The 18,331-nt window shown below is 40.3% G+C and overlaps 1 protein-coding gene and 1 pseudogene across 1 annotated transcript in view; one reads left to right on the top strand and one right to left on the bottom strand.

The window, feature by feature from the left end:
• Nucleotides 1-285: 285 nt before the first annotated feature.
• EEFSEC (eukaryotic elongation factor, selenocysteine-tRNA specific) overlaps nt 286-18,331 on the top strand; it is a 337,743-nt gene continuing 319,697 nt past the window's right edge. The window contains exon 1 of the mRNA XM_045849702.1: nt 286-691. Within this exon, the coding sequence (XP_045705658.1) occupies nt 376-691 (316 nt within the window). The 5' untranslated portion in view covers nt 286-375. The remainder of the gene's footprint in view (nt 692-18,331) is intronic.
• LOC123826289 lies at nt 10,942-11,351 on the bottom strand (annotated as a pseudogene).

Genomic DNA, 18,331 nt, shown 5'->3' with positions numbered 1-18,331 from the left:
CATTAGTTCACCTATTTGTTTGTGACCTTTACCACTCCCAATGCAATGAATGGTGCCTGGAAGCTTGTTGAGGAGAATAGGGTGAATGGCAAGATGGATGGATGGGATTCCCCAACCTCGGGCTCCTCCGAGCTTCAGATAGGCGGAGCCAGGTAACAGCAGCCCTGTAGTCGGTGCCCTCTGCCGAGTCTGGTCCCTGGGACACCCACCTCCTGCGTGTGTCTGGTGGTGCCTGCAGGTGCCTGGAAGACGGAAACTTCGTGGCCGGAACGGGCGTGCCCGGAGCGCGGGTGGCAGAGGGGGCAGCTTAATGGGTCGGACCGCAGCGGCGGCCGCAGGAGGGGCGAACCGGCGGGTGTTCTAGGAGGCTGTGGCATGGCAGGGCGGCGGGTGAACGTGAATGTGGGAGTGCTGGGTCACATCGACAGCGGCAAGACAGCGCTGGCGCGGGCGCTGAGCACCAAGGCCTCCACCGCCGCCTTCGACAAGCAGCCGCAGAGCCGCGAGCGTGGCATCACACTTGACTTGGGTTTCTCGTGCTTCTCGGTGCCGCTACCGGCGCGTCTGCGGTTAGCGATTCCAGCGCCCGACCCGGCGCTGGAGGCCAGTCCGGATCTCAGCGAGTTGGAGCTTCAGGTCACGCTGGTCGACTGCCCTGGGCACGCCTCCCTCATCCGGACCATCATTGGCGGTGAGCGCGGGACGGGGCGGGAGTCGGGCTCGCTGCCTAGCGTAGCGGCCCGGCTCCCCAGTCGGGGAAGGGAGATCACCTTACTTAATGGATAGGGCCACCTGGTCCCCTGAGGCTGACGTGAGTCTTCCAAGTCCCGGCGGCACGAGAACGGAGGCTTTGGGACTGGAGCTCACGGGCTGTTGACTCAGAAGCTTTTACCTCCCAGCACAACCAAGCAGGAAGGTACTTTCCTTAGAAAAGAAAAGTTACTGTGTGTGTTTTTTTTTAAATAAAGATGTGTTTGCAATGCACGAACAAATTGAGAAAACTGAAAGACTACAAAAAGGGTGTGGTGAAGTGTCACAAAAAGATCTCTACTCATCTGTCCGTCAGTCCCCTTGTTCCCATTGGAGTCAACCACTGTTCCAGTCTTGTGTATCATTTCAGAAAAACTCACGTAAAGACAAGCATATCTGTATATCTATACCCTCTTCATTATTTTTCTAAACAAAATGGTAACAACATACACAATATTTTACTGAACTCTAAAGGAAGTTTTATATGTCTGTACTTATAAAGCCACATCATTCTTTTTAAAAGTTCTCATAAAAGTCCATTGTACACTTGTACCAACATTATCTTAACTATATCTTAATGTTATACATTTCTGCCATTTCTAGTTTTTGCTAATGGTACTTAAGTGAATTTTCGAGGAGAGAAGTCTTTAGTGGTGTGCTATTATATCTGTAGGTTAAACTCCTATAACAGAACTGGTGGGGGCAGAGGGCATGTGTATTTTTAGCCATGGGTATTGCCAAAATGCCCTCTTAAGCTGTACCATTTAATTTATTTTTAATTATAGCGGTAGTACACGAATATGTTTTACTTGTGAAGAATGAGAACATTACAAATCAGACAAAAATTCCTTAATTACTCCTCCTGTCTCCATAGAAAGCCACTTAACCTTTGTGGATTACTTTTCCAAACCCATTTTACTACACTTAAATCTCTGGACAGGGCTTTAAAACTTGGTTTTAGAGAAAAATGATAAAATAATACAAGCAAATGACACAAAAGGGCATATTGCTAAAATAGGTCTCCTCACTGCTGTCCCGAGTACTTGGTTAAATTCTGTTTTCCATTTCCTTGTTTTCTTTCAATGATAGTCTCTATACCTACAAGGACATATGGAAATATATGTTAGGTAGATGATTTTTTTTTATTGAAGATGTTTACTCCTCAGTTCTACAACAGCAGCATCTTCAAAGATGAATTAAAAGGATGAAACAGTGATTTAGACATAGATTTGAAATAAATCAAAGAATTTTGAAAGGTTCCAGGTGGGGAGGAGAATGAGCAGGTGCAGCTGGAGGTGGAGCCAGTGCAGGTTTCCAGCTGTCACCAGTTGCATCATCAGGCATCTTGAAAACCTTATAGAGCATGCCCTTCTCTTGGGTCTCTCTCAACCACCAGGCAGCTGTTTTGCTGGTGCTATAGAGCAGGCAATAGAGGTTGAAGGGTGTTTGTAGAGGTATTTTCTCAGGAGGACTGACTGGACCACGTGCCGATCCCAACTTATTTTCTGTGTGGACTCTGATATGAACCCCTGATGTGGCCCATCATGGGTTGATGATTTTATTGGCCTGGTGGCAAACAGCCTATTTAGTCCCTGAGCATGCCAAGTCCGACAATACAGTGATGAGAGTATTAAGTACTTTAATCATTGTTGCCACTTAACTATTCCAAGCTGTAGGCAGTTTGAGATAATTTCCCCATTTTATAGTAGAGGAAATGGAGGCTCGAAGGGGAGAGGGGATCTGCCCAAGGTCAGGCTGCCTGAAGTCTTCTACTACAGCCATATTTCAGTCATCAGATAACTATTAAGGGATATGTGATCTTCTTCACTTTTTTGCCCTCCCGTTGTAACTGGATTCTGTTTGGTCATATCCAAATACATTTTAAGACATGTACTCTGACCCATTCTAGGTTGGAGGTGGAAGAGACAGGTTAAAAAAAATGAGAATGAAAATTCTTGGTGTTTTTTAGTAAAGAGCATAAGCAAGTGGTGAAGGATGTACTTTTGGGTCAGAACTGGGCTTGGGGCCAGGCTTTTACCCTTACTCACTGTTTGACCTGTGAACCTAATTCTGGACCTTCCAAATATTGGCCAAGAGTAGTAACTATTGGGTTGGCCAAAAAGTCTGTTTAGTTTTTTCTGTAAAATAAAAGAAACATTTTTCATTTTCACCAATAACTTTAGTGATTTGGATATTTTGCATATCAGCCATCTCCTGCTGTTGGCTTCTAGTGAATAGAGGCCAGAGGTGCTTTGAAACATCTTCCAATGCATAAGATAGCCCCACAGCAAATAATTATTTGGCCAAAATGTTGGTAGTACCATGAAACTTAGCAAACCACTTTTGACATGTTTGATCAGTCACAACACCTGCACAAATTGTTTTTTTGTGTTACAATTGCATTTTTACTTTCTTGAAATAATAAAGCACACTATGCTGAAAATGTTGTGTGTCTTTTTCCATCTTCAATATTAAAATGGCTGCACAAAAATTCACCAGTTTTGATCAGTTTTTTTAAATGCACACTGATATGACAGATGTCACAACACAATCTAACAATTGTTTTGAATGAAGTTAAAGACAACTAAGCACTTCTAGAGCCCTTGTACAGAAAAAACTAAACAAATTTTTTAGCCAACCCAATACAAAGCTCTTTATTGGCCTTGCTTTTCTGGCATGTTTGCCACTTCTTGGACAAACCCTATAAGAAGTGTGGTGGTTACCATTTAACAGTTGAGGAAATTGAAATTTAGGGGGCTGCTAATAAGTAACACAGCCTAGATCTGTTTTACTGCAAAGCAAGAGTTTTTTCCCTATGCTTCTCCAGGCCACTTTATACTGCTCCCATCCCCTTCTAACTTTTATAGAGAAGCTCTTCATAGGAAAAAAAGGTTTCAGGCACTAGCCTGATCCTGTATACCCAATGCCACCAAGAATTCGTCAAGTCCTGGTCTAGAGTATAAAATTGTAGGAAGAAAGAAGAGGGACTTTTCTGTCATAGGTATGTTGTGGCTTTTTTCACTTTTCTCTCACCTCCTGAGTGAGACTTTCCTTCTTACAGGCATTAAAATGTGACCTGAGCAGACTGGAATGGTGAGATCATGGCTGCTACTCTTTTTCCTTAATAGGTCAGATTCCCACCCTCCTTTTTAGGGAAATGAAAAAATAGATATTTTTTCTTTTGAAGGGAAGGATATTCACATTTTAGACACTGCTCTGGCCCAGAGCTATTGCTAAGAATTTAATTCTCTGCAGCAACCCCGAGTGGTGGGCATGTCGTGGGAGTGTTAGCCCTATTTTTCAGATGAGGATACTGAAGCTTGGAAAGTAAAATATACTTGGCTGGTATTGGAACCTAACTCTGCTGCCCGTAACATGGATCTGGTTGATACCTTTAGTTATCCTCATGACCCGTAAACCTATAGATATCTTTGCCTTCTTCAAATCTCTCTTGAGGACAAATCCTGGCTTGTGGCAGCTGGACTACAATTCTGAACTTTGTTCTTCCTCTCCTGGCCACTTGCACTCCTCTCTAATTCATTCCCTACACAGTAGGCAGTGTACTCCTCTTGCAAATGTTCATCAGATCATGTCAACCCTCAGCTTCAAGACTTTTCATTGACTTCTCATTGTGCTTAGAGTAAAACACAGCTTCCTTTATAGCCACAGGAAGAAAGACCTTCTTTATGGTTTGGCCTTTGTCTTCCTCTAAGCCTCATCTCTTCGTCCCCTGACCTTCAGCTACACTGGTCTCAATTCTCCTTATTGAATGTGCTGGTCTTAGCACCTGCTGTTCCCTCTGTTTAGTACATCTGCTCCCCATTTTTTACATCTGTTTAAATGTCACCTCAGAGATGCCTACTCTGATCTACCTATCTAGTGTCCCTACCTCTCTCCCTTTCATACTTTCTCATGTCTGTGTTTTTTTTTCTGTATAGCCCTTTTCATTCTCTGGTACTTTTTCTATTTGCTTGTCGATTGTCTCTATTCTCTATGAGAGCAGAGCAGGAACCATATCTGTCCTGTTCAACAGCATATTCTAACTTCTTGGACCAGAGCATGGGGTGTAGTAGGCATTTGGTAAGTTCTCAATGAATGAAGCTATATATCAACTCCTGGGCTAGCTTGTTAATAGTGAGCAGAAAGCAATCAGTATGGGGCCTGGCTTGCAGCAGGTACATAATACGTGTTGATTCTTTTCCCTCCCTCTAGGACCTGACAGCAGAACTGGTGAGAGGGCACTGTTCCATGTTAGAGCTATTTTAGGTTAGAGCTAAAATCTATTAGAACTTTTTGCTCATAGGACAAAAGCGGGAACAACTAACTTACTTTGTTGAGGGGAGTATAGGGTATGGTAGGGGAAGAAGAAATTTCTTAGTGGAGAAAATACCTGGGCAAGGCTCTGAGTCTTAAACCTGCTGTCTTTTCTGTTTAGAATCAGAGATAACTGCTAGCAGTTAGGTGCACCTGAAAATCAGCATGATGTGTAGGAAGGTGTGCTGTAGATGAAGACAAAAGGGTTTGGGGGGCAGATCCTATAAAGTGGTAAGTGGTGGGCTTAGAGTAGGCCCTTAGTTTAGATTTCTCCCAAGGGTAGTGGGAGGCTTTTAAAGCGGGTTTGTGACATTATCAGGCCCAAGATTTAGAAAGATGCAAGATCACTGGGCAGCAACTCCTACTGGCAGAAGACACCACAACTGTACCTGGGATAATTTTGACCACTTGCAAAAGTGGTCATTATTACAAAAGTAGTCATTTTGATACATTATTCTCAGTAGAAGGAAATTAGAACTGTTGTCTGAGTTCCTTGATTATATCTCTGAAATTTAATATATTTTAAGGCCAGCTCTCTTTAGTTCTATTGCTCCCCCCAAATACTTTCATGTACAAAGAGAGTTCATTCTTAACTAGAGAAAATTGGGTTTTATTTCCTTGATTCACATGGCCATAGCTAAAACTCCTAAGTGGTGCTGTGGGTAATAGTGACAGCAGTACTTACCATTTATTTCATCCTACCCTCCCTCATGCTTATTTTTTTTTTCGTTTAACCCTCACAGCAATTCTGTGAGGTAAGTAAGACATGATATTCCCATTTTACAGGTGGAAAAGCAGGGGCTCAGAAAGGTCAGGGAACAGTTATAAGTGTTAGAGTTCTGTTTGATCTGACTACACAGCCCTACTCAGGCATTCTCAATATGAATTACAAAGTGTACCTATCCCCTCCTATCCCCTGTAGTGGTGTTTCAGGGCAGTATTTTTCTGTAATCCATTTTAGGAGATAAATCTTTCAGGGTTAAGACTTCAGAAAGATTCAGTAATGTATGTTTTAAAGACTTGGGTGGGGATAAGGGACTTGGTCCCATCCTTAATCTAGCTCTGGCAGGAAAGAGGAGAGGTGAAAAATGCTGGTATATTGGTTAGGCAATTTATATCCTCTGGTGGCTGCTAGGATTAACAGTGTATTGTCTCCTGGTCTTTTGTTCTGGTGGTTAATGAATAGCAGTCCTTCTGCCTCCACTTGTAGCCCTGATCTCTTGCCTCCTGTGCCTACCATTTTAGTGGTGCTTCCTATGTGGCTTGGACCCTCTCAGATTCCCCTGGCCACAGCTGATGAGAGCTGCCAAAACCTTGTAAGTCTAACTCATGGTTGCTCCTTTGGAGGGAATCCTGTCAGTAGCCCCTGGGGATTTTTGTCTCTGTAGCCCAGGAAAGAACATTCTTTGTTAAAGAAGCTACTTTGCTTTCTCTGTTTTAGCAGCTTTCAGAGCTCTTGGTGCCAATGTGGAGAAAGTGCTTGTCACTTTGTCCTATTTATCAAGGGGTGTGCCTGCAGTCTGTCTGAAATACTCTCTTTGCACCCATGAAACAGGGTTTTTGTGTGTGTTAACAAATATGTGTTTTCGACCAGATTTTTTTTTAAATTGATTTTGAGAGAGAGAGAGAGAGAGAGAGAGAGAGAGAAAGAGAGAAAGAAAGAATGTGAATGTATGTTTTAAAGACTTGGGTGGGGATAAGGGACTTGGTCCCATCCTTAATCTAACTCTGGCAGGAAAGAGGAGAGCTGAAAAATGCTTGTATGTTGGTTAGGCAATTTATATCCTCTGATGGCTGCTAGGATTAACAGTGTATTAACAGAAAGAGAGGGAGAAACATCAATTTGTTTTTCCACTTATTTATGCATTCATTGATTGATTCTTGTATGTGCTCTGACTGGGGATCAAACCTGCAACCTTGGCATATGGGGATGACGCTTTAACCAACCTAGCTACCTGGCCAGGGCCTCAACTAGATTTTTTATACTAACCTTTAAGCATGTGTACATAATGCCCAGAAAGTGCACAGCACAAGCAGCATAACAAACTGGGAACTTGACCACTCAAGGACTTTGGATGTTATTCTAATGCAAAACCAACCAACCAACCTTGTGGGGGGGCTCCATGTGCAGAGGCCCCCCACTGCCACAGATGAGAATAAATCTATCAAGACGTGATCTGCTTGGGGAGAAAAGGTGGCTGAGATTCTCAAAGGAGAAGGGCCCAGAGCCTGTTCCTCAGTGGGCTTTTATTGGGTTTAATTTGCATAGAAATACAGGTAAAGCTCATCAATCATTGTCAGGCAATAAGGATCCAACAATAAATAACATACAAAGAACTATGAGGGCTTATTCTGAGTCAGGGTCAGATAGCTAAAGGGCCATAAAATTTGGGGGAAACAAACTCCTTTTATGTTTAAGTCAGGCAGGGGAAGTAAGGCAGCCAAGAGATTAGGAGACTTCTTGCAGACAGAGTGAGGACTCAGGCTATGTCAAAGCCTAGGGGTGAGGGCCTATCACCCCCTTTTTCTATAGTCCCCCAAGTCCTTCCCTGAGGGCCCCTTTGTGACCATGCCTGTCTTAGGTTGTCCCTCCCTTGAGGAATCCCCATCATTGGCTAACCAGTCATCCGCCCAGGGCCAAGCAGGATGAAGTAAAAGGGGGCAGAGGCCGGCACCCCTACCAGGAAGATAAATTTTGTCTCCTTACTGTCTTATGGTCCCAAGGTCTCTTACTCAGCCTTGGCCATGGGGGATTACAGTTTCTAAAACCAGAATAGTTCCCAACACAACCTGGTTTTCTTTGTCTCTAGTCATTTTATGAATCTGCATAGAAATATATTGTGTCACATTATGGTATTCATATATATTTGTCTTAAAATATTGAGGCATTTAATATTGAATATTTAAAGGAGTAGATATAAGTGGAAATGCATCCTTAACTTTAACTTCTTTAGCTCCTAGAATCTGTCAGACCTAAGTTCCTTGAGCCTTTGTGTTCACCCAGGAAAAGCTGCCTTTTATTTTTTCTTCTTTGCTGAAAGATATGCACCATAAAGATCCTGCTCTCCAGTGCTACTTTTTCAATGTTCTCTACTGCCAAAGGAAGCTGAGGCAAATACTGGTGTCTCTTGTGTTAACTTGTTTAAAGCCTCTTTATGTCCAGTACTAAGTTGGCCTCCCTCAGTGCTGAGTGTACTTCTATTCAAATACAACTTTTCCTGTTTTGTCTGCTACTTTATCAGCCTCTGACTCTACCTGATCTCCTTCCATGTTGAAGTGCCTTTAGCTATCTCTAGGTGACTCAAGTTGAGCTGGGTCTGCAGCACTTTTTCCTGGAGTTGAACAGCAGGCGACTTTATTTCAGTTTGGGTGACAATGTGGTAGTAGCACATCAGAGATGCAGCTTTGAGTTCAAATTAATGCAGAATATTTGAGCAGGAAGCAACAGGAAAGAAAAATGGCAACAGGTAGTCATATTGCATTCTGTTATACATTTTTTTTCTCATGGGGCTTGCCCTTGAGAACAAAACTTATCAAATGTTAAATCAAAGAATATTTTTGTAGTCATGCTAGGAGTGGAAAATAATGCAAAGACTTTGCCTTCTTGAGGCAGATATTTTTGCTGGAAGGTTATAATCAAAGTCAGAAGGAAATCATAGCCATAGCTTTTGGTAAATCTGTAATCATTTAAAATTAATTGTTTTTAAACCTCTCACTTAGCATCTTCTTTGTTTTCTCTCAGCATTCTTCTTGGGTTTTTCCTTCAAAGTCATCCCATTCAGGTCGAAATAAGATTTGAGGAGACATCCCAGGAAGCAACTCATAAATTAAGCCCTGGGATATATCCTCTCCCCCTCCCCCACCTGCTTTGTAATTCTTTGTTGGCTAGAGCCTTCTTATGACTTGGAGACTGTGCTGAATGAAGATGATAGTATATGTAGCTCTGGTGCTTTGGGTAATCGAGAGGCTTCAGTCCTGGTGAGGTGGAGCCTTGCATTTCTGAGGTGGCCTCAGGGTAGAGTGGGGTGGGGAGCAGAATGAACCATCATGGGCAGGGCTCCAGTTTCACCTCATGCCTCCACTCCTCTGCTGCAAGTTGGCTTCCACTTGCTTTTTGTTTTGTTTTGTTTTTTAATTGTTGTTCAAGTACAGTTGTCTCCATTTTCACCTCACCATGCCAACCTCACCCCCTGCCCCACCCACCCCTGCCTCCCACCCTCAAATTTACCCCCTTTGGCTTTTTCTGTGTGTCCTTTATCGTGTTCCTTGATGGACCTTCCCTTATTTTCCCCTATTATCTCTTTCCCCTCTCCTCTCTGGTTACTGTCACTTTGTTCTTTATTTTAATATCTCTGGTTATATTTTGCTTGCTTGTTTGTTTTGTTGATTAGGTTCCACTTATAGATGAGATCATATGGTAGTTTTCTTTCACCGCCTGGCTTATTTCACTTAGCATAATGCTCTCCAGTCCCACTCATGCTTTTGTGAAGGGTAGGAGCTCCTTCTTTCTTTCTCCTTCATAGTATTCCATCATGTAAATGTGCCATAGTTTTTTGATCCTTTCATTTACTGGTGGGCACCTAGGTTGCTTTCAGCACTTGGCTATTGTGAATTGTGCTGCTATGAACACTTAGGTGCATAGGTTTTTTTGAATTGTTGTTTCAAGATTCTTGAGGTATAATTCCAGCAGTGGTGTTGCCAGGTCAAAAGTCAGTTCCATTTTTAGTTTTCTGAGGAAATTCCATACTGTTTTCCACAGTGGCTGCACCAGTCTGCGTTCCCACCAATAGTGCACTAGGTTCCCTTTTTTCTATAACTTCTCCAGCACTTCTTTGTTGATTTGTTTATGATGGCCATTCTGACTAGTGTGAAGTGGTATCTCATTGTGGTTTTAATTTGCATCTTTCTGATGGCTAGTGATGCTGCGTATCTTTTCATATGTCTCTGGGCCCTCTGTATGTCCTCCTTGGAGAAGTCTCTATTCAAGTCCTTTGCCCATTTTTTATTTTATATTTCTTTTATTGTATTATTATTATTTTTAGTTGCCATTAATAAGAAATTTACTCATTTAAAAAAAATCCAAATATTGGCATGGTCCAGAAAAATTTAACAGGTTTATTTATATTGTTATAAAGTTCAACTGCTTGAAACTTGTTCACTGAAACACCTTGACTTGCATTAATGCTGTATGTCCCCACATTTATATTAAAAAAATTCACACACAAATGAAAATGGAAAAACAGCCAATACCTGATTTCTGTTCCCTGTTTTCCACTTGCAAACATATACTTAGGTACCTTTTTGACCCCGTGAGAAAAATGTGTCTAACGTTCAGAACTACCAATAACAGGAAGAAGATTATGTTCCAGTTAAAGGTGAGATTGTATGGTATTTGTCTCTCACCTCCTGGCTTATTTCACTTAGCATAATGCTCTCCAGTTCCATCCATGCTGTTACAAAGGGTAGGATAGGAGCTCCTTCTTCCTTTCTGCTGTCTAGTATTCCATTGTGTAAATGTGCCATAGTTTTTTGATCCACTCATTTGCTGATGGGCACTTAGGTTGCTTCCAGCACTTGGCTATTGTAAATATAACCAGTCACTGAAATTAAGAACAATCTAACAATATCCAGAGGGGAGAGGGGAGTGGACAGTGGGGAGAAGGATTTTCAGGAACTACTATAAAAGACACATGGACAAAACCAAGGGGGAGGGTGGAAGCAAGGGAGGGAGGTGGGTTTGGATGGGGTGGGCGGGGAGATGTGGGGAGAAAATGCAGACAACTGTAATTGAACAACAATAAAATAATTTAAAAAAGAAAAAAAACAGGAAGAAGAACTTTTTTTTAAGAATGAAATGTTTCCCGTCATAGTGGATTCTTATGTACATTCTTTATGTGTGCAGTGTGATAGCTGGATGTCTTTTGGCATAATTGTTACATGTTTGGCATGGATAGCACACAGGTTGGTGTCTTCAAAAAGGCCAACAAAATAGGCTTCACTTGCCTCCTGCAAAGCACCGATAGCTTCACTCTGGAAGTGCAGATCTGTTTTGAAGTCCTGAGCAATTTCTTGAACCAGTTGTGGAAGGGATGTTTGCAAATCAGAAGTTTAGTCGACTTCTGATAATGTCTAACTTCATGAAGTGCAACAGTACCAGGCCCGTAACGATGAGGTTTCTTCACCACTCCAGTAGCAGGGGCACTCTTGTGAGCAGCTTTGGTAGCCAGTTTCTTCCTTGGTGCTTTACCACCAGTTGATTTGTGGGCAGTCTGCTTTGTATGAGGCATGGTATAGGAACCTCTTTACTTACCCCTTCTTTTTCAGCTAGAGCTAGGTGAGCTGGAGGAGGTGCTGGCATTAGAGATCAACAGGGGCTCTGAACACTTGCCCATTTTTAAATTGGGTTGTTTATCTTCCTGGGGTGGAGATGTGTGACTTCTTCATATATTTTGGAGATCAAACCCTTGTCTGAGGTGTCATTTGCAAATATACTTTCCTATACAGTTGGTTCCCTTTTCGTTTTGCTGATATTTTCTTCAGCCGTGCAGAAGTTTTTTATTTGATGATGTCCCATTTGTTTATTCTTTCCTTTATGTCCCTTGCTCTAGGGGATATATCACTGAAAGTATTGCTGCGTGAAAAATGGCTGAGGTTTTCCTGCCTTGTTTAGGAGTCCTCTAGGACTTTTATGGTGTCACAACTTATGTGTAAGTCTTTTATCCATCTTGAATTTATTTTTGTATATGGTGTAATTTGGTGATTGAGTTTCACATTCTTGCATGTAGCTGTCCAGATATTACAAAATCATTTGTTGAAGAGGCTATTTGTACTCCATTTTATGCTTCTTCCCCCTTTGTCAAATATTAATTGACCATAGGGACTTGGGTTTATTTCTGGGCTCTCTGTTCTGTTCCATTGCTCTATGTGTCTGTTCTTATGCCAGTACCAGGCTGTTTTGATTACAATGGCCTTGTAATATAGTTTGATATCAGGTATTACGATCCCTCCTACTTTGTTCTTCTTTCTCAAAATTGCCATGGCTATTCAGGGTTGTTTACAGTTCCATATAAATTTTTGAAATGTTTCTTCTGTATCTGTTCAATATGTCATTGGTATTTTAATAGGGATTGTGTTAAATCTATAAATTGCTTTGGGTAATATGGACATTTAAATGATGTTAATTCTTGCATTCCATGAACACAGTATATGCTTTTATTTATTTGTGTCTTCCTTTCTTTAATCAGTGTTGTGTAGTTTTCTGAGTACAGGTCTTTCACCTTCTTGGTAAGGTTTATTCCTAGGTACATTATTTTTCTTGTTGCTATAGCAAGTGGGATTTTTTCCTGATTTCTGATTCTGAGTTGGTGTATAAAAATGCCTTCGATTTCTGCATATTGACTTTGAATCCTGCTGTTTTGCCAAATTCACTTATTAGGTTGAGTGTTTTTTGGTGTAGTCTGTAGGATTTTCTGTGTAGACTATCATATCATCTGCAAACAGTGACAGTTTTACTTTCTCCTTTCCAATTTGGATGCTTTTTTTTTTCTTTTTCTTGTCTGATTGCCGTGGCAAGAACTTCCAATACTACATTGAATTGAAGTGGTGAAAGCAGACATCCTTGTCTTGTTCCTGATCTTAGTGGGAAAGCTTTTACTTTTTGCCCATTGAGCATGATGTTGGCTGTAGGTCTTCATACATGGCCTTTATTATGTTGAGGAATGCTCCCTCTATTCCCACTTTGCTGAGTGTTTTTATCATAAATGGGTGCTGTACCTTATTGAATGCTTTTCCTGCATCTATTGATATGATCATGTGATTTTGTCTTTCCTTTTGTTTATGTGATATATTGTTTATTGATTTATGAATATTGTACCATCTTTGCATCCCTGGAATGAACCCCACTTGATCATGGTGTATGATCTTTTTAATGTATTGTTGGATGCAGTTTGCCAATAATTTGTTGAGGATTTTAGTGTCTATGTTCATCAGCGAAATTGGCCTGTAGTTTTCTTTCTTTGTTGTGTCTTTATCTGGGTTTGGGATTATGATGATACTGTGTTCATAAAAAGAGTTTGAGAGAGTCTTTTGTCTTGGATTTTTTGGGAATAGACTGAGAAGGATAGGAATTAGCTCTTCCTTAAGCGTTTTGTAAAATTCTCCTGTGAAACAATCTCTTCCAGGGCTTTTGTGTGCTGGGAGTTTTTTGATTACTGCTTCGATTTCATCAGCAGTTATTGGCCTACTCAGGCTTTCTGTTCCTTCTTTATGTCATTTTGGGAGATTATATTTTTCTAGAAATTATTCCATTTCACTCTGGTTTTCAAATTTCTTGGCATATAGTTGTTTGTAATAATTTCTTACAATTCATTGTATTTCTGTGGTTTCAGTTGTAATCTCTCCTCTTTGATTTCTAATTTTGTTTATTTAGGTCTTCTCTTTTTCTTGATGAGTCTGCTTGAAGGCTTCTCAGTTTTGTTTATCTTTTCAAAGAACCAGCTCCTAGATTTATTGATTCTCAGAGTGTTCTTTTAGTGTCTCTGTTGTTTAATTCTGCTCTGGCCTTGATTATTTCCTTCCTTCTACTTGCTCTTGGCTTTGTTTGTTGTTGTTCCTCCAGTTTTTGTAGATGTAGGGTTAGGCTGTTTATTTGAAATGTTTCTATCTTTTTTAGGTAGGCCTGTATCGCTATGAACTTCCCTCTCAGGACTGCCATTACGTGTCCCATAAGTGTTGGTCTGCTGTGTGTTCATTTCCATTTGTTTCTAGAGGGGTTTTGATTTCTTCCTTGATCTCTTCCTTAACCCATTCATTGTTTAATAGCATGCTATTCAATATCCATGAGTTTGAGTATTTTGGGGTTTTTTCTTTGAGGTTGGTTTCTAGTTTCAGACCCTTGTTGTCTGACAAAATGCTTGCTATGATTTCCATTTTCTTGAATTTGTTGAGGTTTGTTTTGTGTCCTATCATGTGGTCTGTCTTTAAAAATGTTTCATATGTGTTTGAAAAGAATGTGTATTTTGCTTCTTAGGGATGAAAGGTTCTATATATATCATTTAAATCCATTCAGTCTAGAGGATTATTCAATGCTGTAATATCCTTGTTGATATTTTGTTTGGAAGATCTATTTTTGACAGTGGGGTGTTAAAAATCCCATACTATAAGTGTGTTGCTTTCTATATCTTTGTTGAAGTCCTCCAAGATTTTCTTATGTATTTGGGTGCTCCTATGTTGGGAGCTATGTGTTTACAATATTTATGTCTTGTTGATGGATTCTTCCCTTGAGGATTATGAAGTGTCCTTCAGTGTCCCTTTTTTAGCTTTTGTTTTGAAGTCTATTTTGTCTGATATAAGTATTGCTACCCCAGCTTTTCTTTCCTGTCCATTTGTTTGAAATATTTATTTACAACCCCTCACTTTCAGTCTGTGTAGGTCTTTTGTTTTGAGGTGGGTATCTGGTAGGCAACATATGTGCGGGTCATGTTTTCTTATCCATTCAGCTACCCTATGCCTTTCGATTGGAGCATTTAATCCATTAACATTTAAGGTTATTATTGACAGGTACTAATTAATTTTTTCCACCTTTTACCTGTGTTCTTCTCTCTCTTTCTCTCAGCCTTTTCCTTCCTTTTTCTAAAGCAGTTCCTTTAGCATATCTTGCAGTGCTGGTTTGGTTGTGGTGTATTCTTTCAACTGTCTTTTGTCTTGGAATGCCATTATTTCACCTTCCATTATAATTGACACCCTTGCTGAGTAGAGTAGTCTTGGTTGCAGGCTTTGCTTTTAATTACTTGGAATATTTCTTGCCATTCCTTCCTGGCTTGTAGTATTTCTGTTGAGAAATCAGCTGCTGGCCTATTGGAGCTTCTTTAAATGTTACTTCTTGTTTCTCCCTTGCTGCTTTTAAGATTCTCTCTGTGTCTTTAAAACTTGACATTTTAATTATGCTGTGTCTTAGAGTGAGCCTCTTTAGGTTCATCTTGATTGTGACCCTCTGTGCTTCCTGACCTTGTATGGTTTTTCCCCTCTCCAAACTAGGAAAGTTTTCTGTCATTATTTTTTTTAAACAGGGTTTCTATCCTTCACTCTTTTTCTTCTCTTTCCAATATTCCTATCATTCGAATGTTGTTGCATTTCATGTTGTCTTGTGGTTTACTTAGGCTGTCTTCGTATTTTTTTTAGTTTTTTGTTTTTTCATGTATCTTCTTTACCTGGGCATTTCTGTCTACTTTGTCTTCCAGCTTACTAATTCAGTCCTCTGCTTCATCCAACCTGCTTGCAATTCCTTTTAGTGTGTTTTTTGTTTCAGAAATTGTATTCTTCATTTCTTCCTGGTTCTCGTTTATAATTTCAGTGTCCTTTTTCATACTGTTATAGTTCTCACTCAGTTTCTTGTCGATGTCTGTTTGTTTCTTGAGCATCCTTTTAAGCATTCTTTTGAATTCTGTATCTGATAGTTTGCTTGCCTCAATTTCATTTAGCCGTTTTTCTGGGGATTCTTCCATTCCTTTTGATTGCAGGTTCTTTCTTTGTCTCCCCATTTTAAGTGAGTCTTTGTTTTTTTCCCTGCAATTCCCGATGCTCTGCTTTGCTAGCTGTCTTTATCTGGTGAACTTCTGTGGTAGGAGTTCTGTGGGACTCAGTGGTTTGATCCCTTTGATGTGTTTGTCTGGATGCTCTAGGGCTGCCCTTTCTTATGTTTGTGTGGTCTCCCTTGTTGTACTTGGTTTTATTTGTTGGTGGCTACTTTGTTGGTGAGTTCTTTCCTACAGCAGATTTACTGGTATTCACAACTCCCACCTTATGTTGTATGTGATCAGGGGCATGTGCTTTTAAACATCCTCCGTAATGTAGGGCTTCCAAACTTCATATAAGCTGGGATTCTGTTAACTGTTCACTCTGTCTTCAGAAGATCAGCTAGGTGTCCCAGTTGGGTGCACGAGTCAGTGGGTTCAGCTCCCACCTACCTCCCTGCCATCTTCTGCCTATCTGGCTTCCACTTGTTGTTCCCATTAGCCTCACAGGGGGCATTACAGGGACAGAGATGTATGAATCACTCTGTGGGCCAGACACATAGTAGATATTCAATAATGTTTTAAAACACTTTTATCGAGATGTAATTCACATTCCATAAATTCATCTATTTCAAGTGTACACTTCAGTGGTTTTCAGTACAGGGGTGAGGAAAAGTGGTTTTACAGTTGTTTGTTAAATTACCAGCCATCATTACCTAAAAGTTAAATCATAAGTAAGGATATGAAATAACAACAATAATAATAAGCCTAATAATACAAATATATAATGCAATAATTAAATAGTAATACAAAAAAACCTCTGTGTTTCATGTACTCACAACTGTGAATTTACTTTTGCCTTCCCCTGAATATTTAGAGTTGTGTAGCTATTGTACAATATGAGAGTTTTTTCATCACTAAAAAAAGAAACCCCATCTCCATTAGCAGTCACTCTCCATTCTTCTCTCCCCTAGACCTAAGTGAACACTAATCTACTTAATGTCTTTATATAGATTTGCCTTTTCTGGACATTTCATGTATTGTAAATTGAATTATACAGTATGTGGTCTTTTGTGTCTCGCTTCTTTTACTTAATGTAATGCTTTCAAGGTTCATCCATATTGTAGCATGATTTATACTTTCCTTCAGTTTTCAAAGTCTATTTTTATATTTAATTGTGGTAAAGAACACATTACATTAAATTTACCATCTTAATTAAGCATTTTTAAAAAATATATTTTATTGATTATGCTGTTACATCTGTCCCATTCCCCCCCTTCATTCCCCTCCATCTACACACCCTCTCCCACCCACATTCCCCCCCTTTAGTTCATGTCCAGGTGTCATAAGTTCTTTAGCTTCTACATTTCCCATACTATTCTTGCCCTCCCCCTGTCTATTTTCTACCCACCATCTATGCTATTTATTCTCTGTACCTTTTCCCCTCTCTCCTCCTCCCACTCCCCTGTTGCTAACCCTCCATGTGATCTCCATTTCTGTGGTTCTGTTCCTCTTCTAGTTGTTTGCTTAGTTTGTTTTGTTTTTGTTTTTGTTTTTGTTTTAGGTGTGGTTGTTAATAATTGTGTGTTTGCTGTCATTTTATTGTTCATAGTTTTGACCATCTTCTTTTTCTTAGATAAGTCCCTTTAACATTTCATAAAATAAGGGCTTGGTGATGATGAACTCCTTTAACTTGACCTTATCTGAGAAACACTTTATTTGCCCTTCCATTCTAAATGAAAGCTTTGCTGGATAGAGCAATCTTGGATATAGGTCCTTGCCTTTCATGACTTGGAATACTTCTTTGCAGCCCCTTCTTGCCTGTAAAGTCTCTTTTGAGAAATCAGCGGACAGCTTGATGGGAACTCCTTTTTAGGTTACTGTCCCCTTATCTCTTGCTGCTTCTAGGATTCTCTCCTTCATTTTAATCTTGGGCAATGTAATTATGATGTGCCTTGGTGTGTCCCTCCTTGAATCCAACTTCTTTGGGACTCTCTGAGCTTCCTAGACTTCCTGGAAGTCTATTTCCTTTGACAGATTGGGGAAGTTCTCCTTTATTATTTGTTCAAATAACTTTTCCACTTGTTACTCTTCCCCTTCCCCTTCTGGTATGCCTATAATTTGGGTGTTGGAATGTTGAAAGATGTCCTGGAGGTTCCTAAGCCTTTCCTCATTTTTTAAAAATATATTTTATTGATTATGCTATTACAGTTGTCCCATTTTTCCCCCTTCACTCCCCTCTACCCTGTACACCCTCTCCCACCCATATCCCCCCCTTTAGTCGTGTCCATGTGTCATACTTATAAGTTCTGTAGCTTCTACATTTCCCATAATATTCGTGCCCTCCCCCTATCTATTTTCAACCTACAATCTGTGCTACTTATTCTCTGTACCTTTTCCCCCTCTCTCCTCCTCCCACTCCCCTGTTGCTAACCCTCCATGTGATCTCCATTTCTGTGGTTCTGTTCCTGTTCTAGTTGTTTGCTTAGTTTCTTTTGGTTTTGCTTTAGGTGTGGTTGTTAATAATTGTGCATTTGCTATCCTTTTACTATACATGTTTTTTCTGTATCTTCTTTTCTTAGATAAGTCCCTTTAACATTTCATATAATAAGGGCTTGGTGATGATGAACTCCTTTACCTTGACCTTATTGAGAAGCACTTTATCTGCCCTTCCATTCTAAATGAAAGCTTTGCTGGATAGAGTAATCTGGGATATAGGTCCTTGTCTTTCATGACTTGGAATACTTCTTTGCAGC

This window comes from Phyllostomus hastatus, unplaced genomic scaffold (assembly GCF_019186645.2).
Source record: "Phyllostomus hastatus isolate PE091 unplaced genomic scaffold, TTU_PhHast_1.1 phas_contig_80, whole genome shotgun sequence".
In the NCBI taxonomy this organism is placed as follows: Eukaryota; Metazoa; Chordata; class Mammalia; order Chiroptera; family Phyllostomidae; genus Phyllostomus; species Phyllostomus hastatus.
Note: the sequence above shows the minus strand (reverse complement) of the source record. Positions and strands in the feature narration are given on the sequence as shown.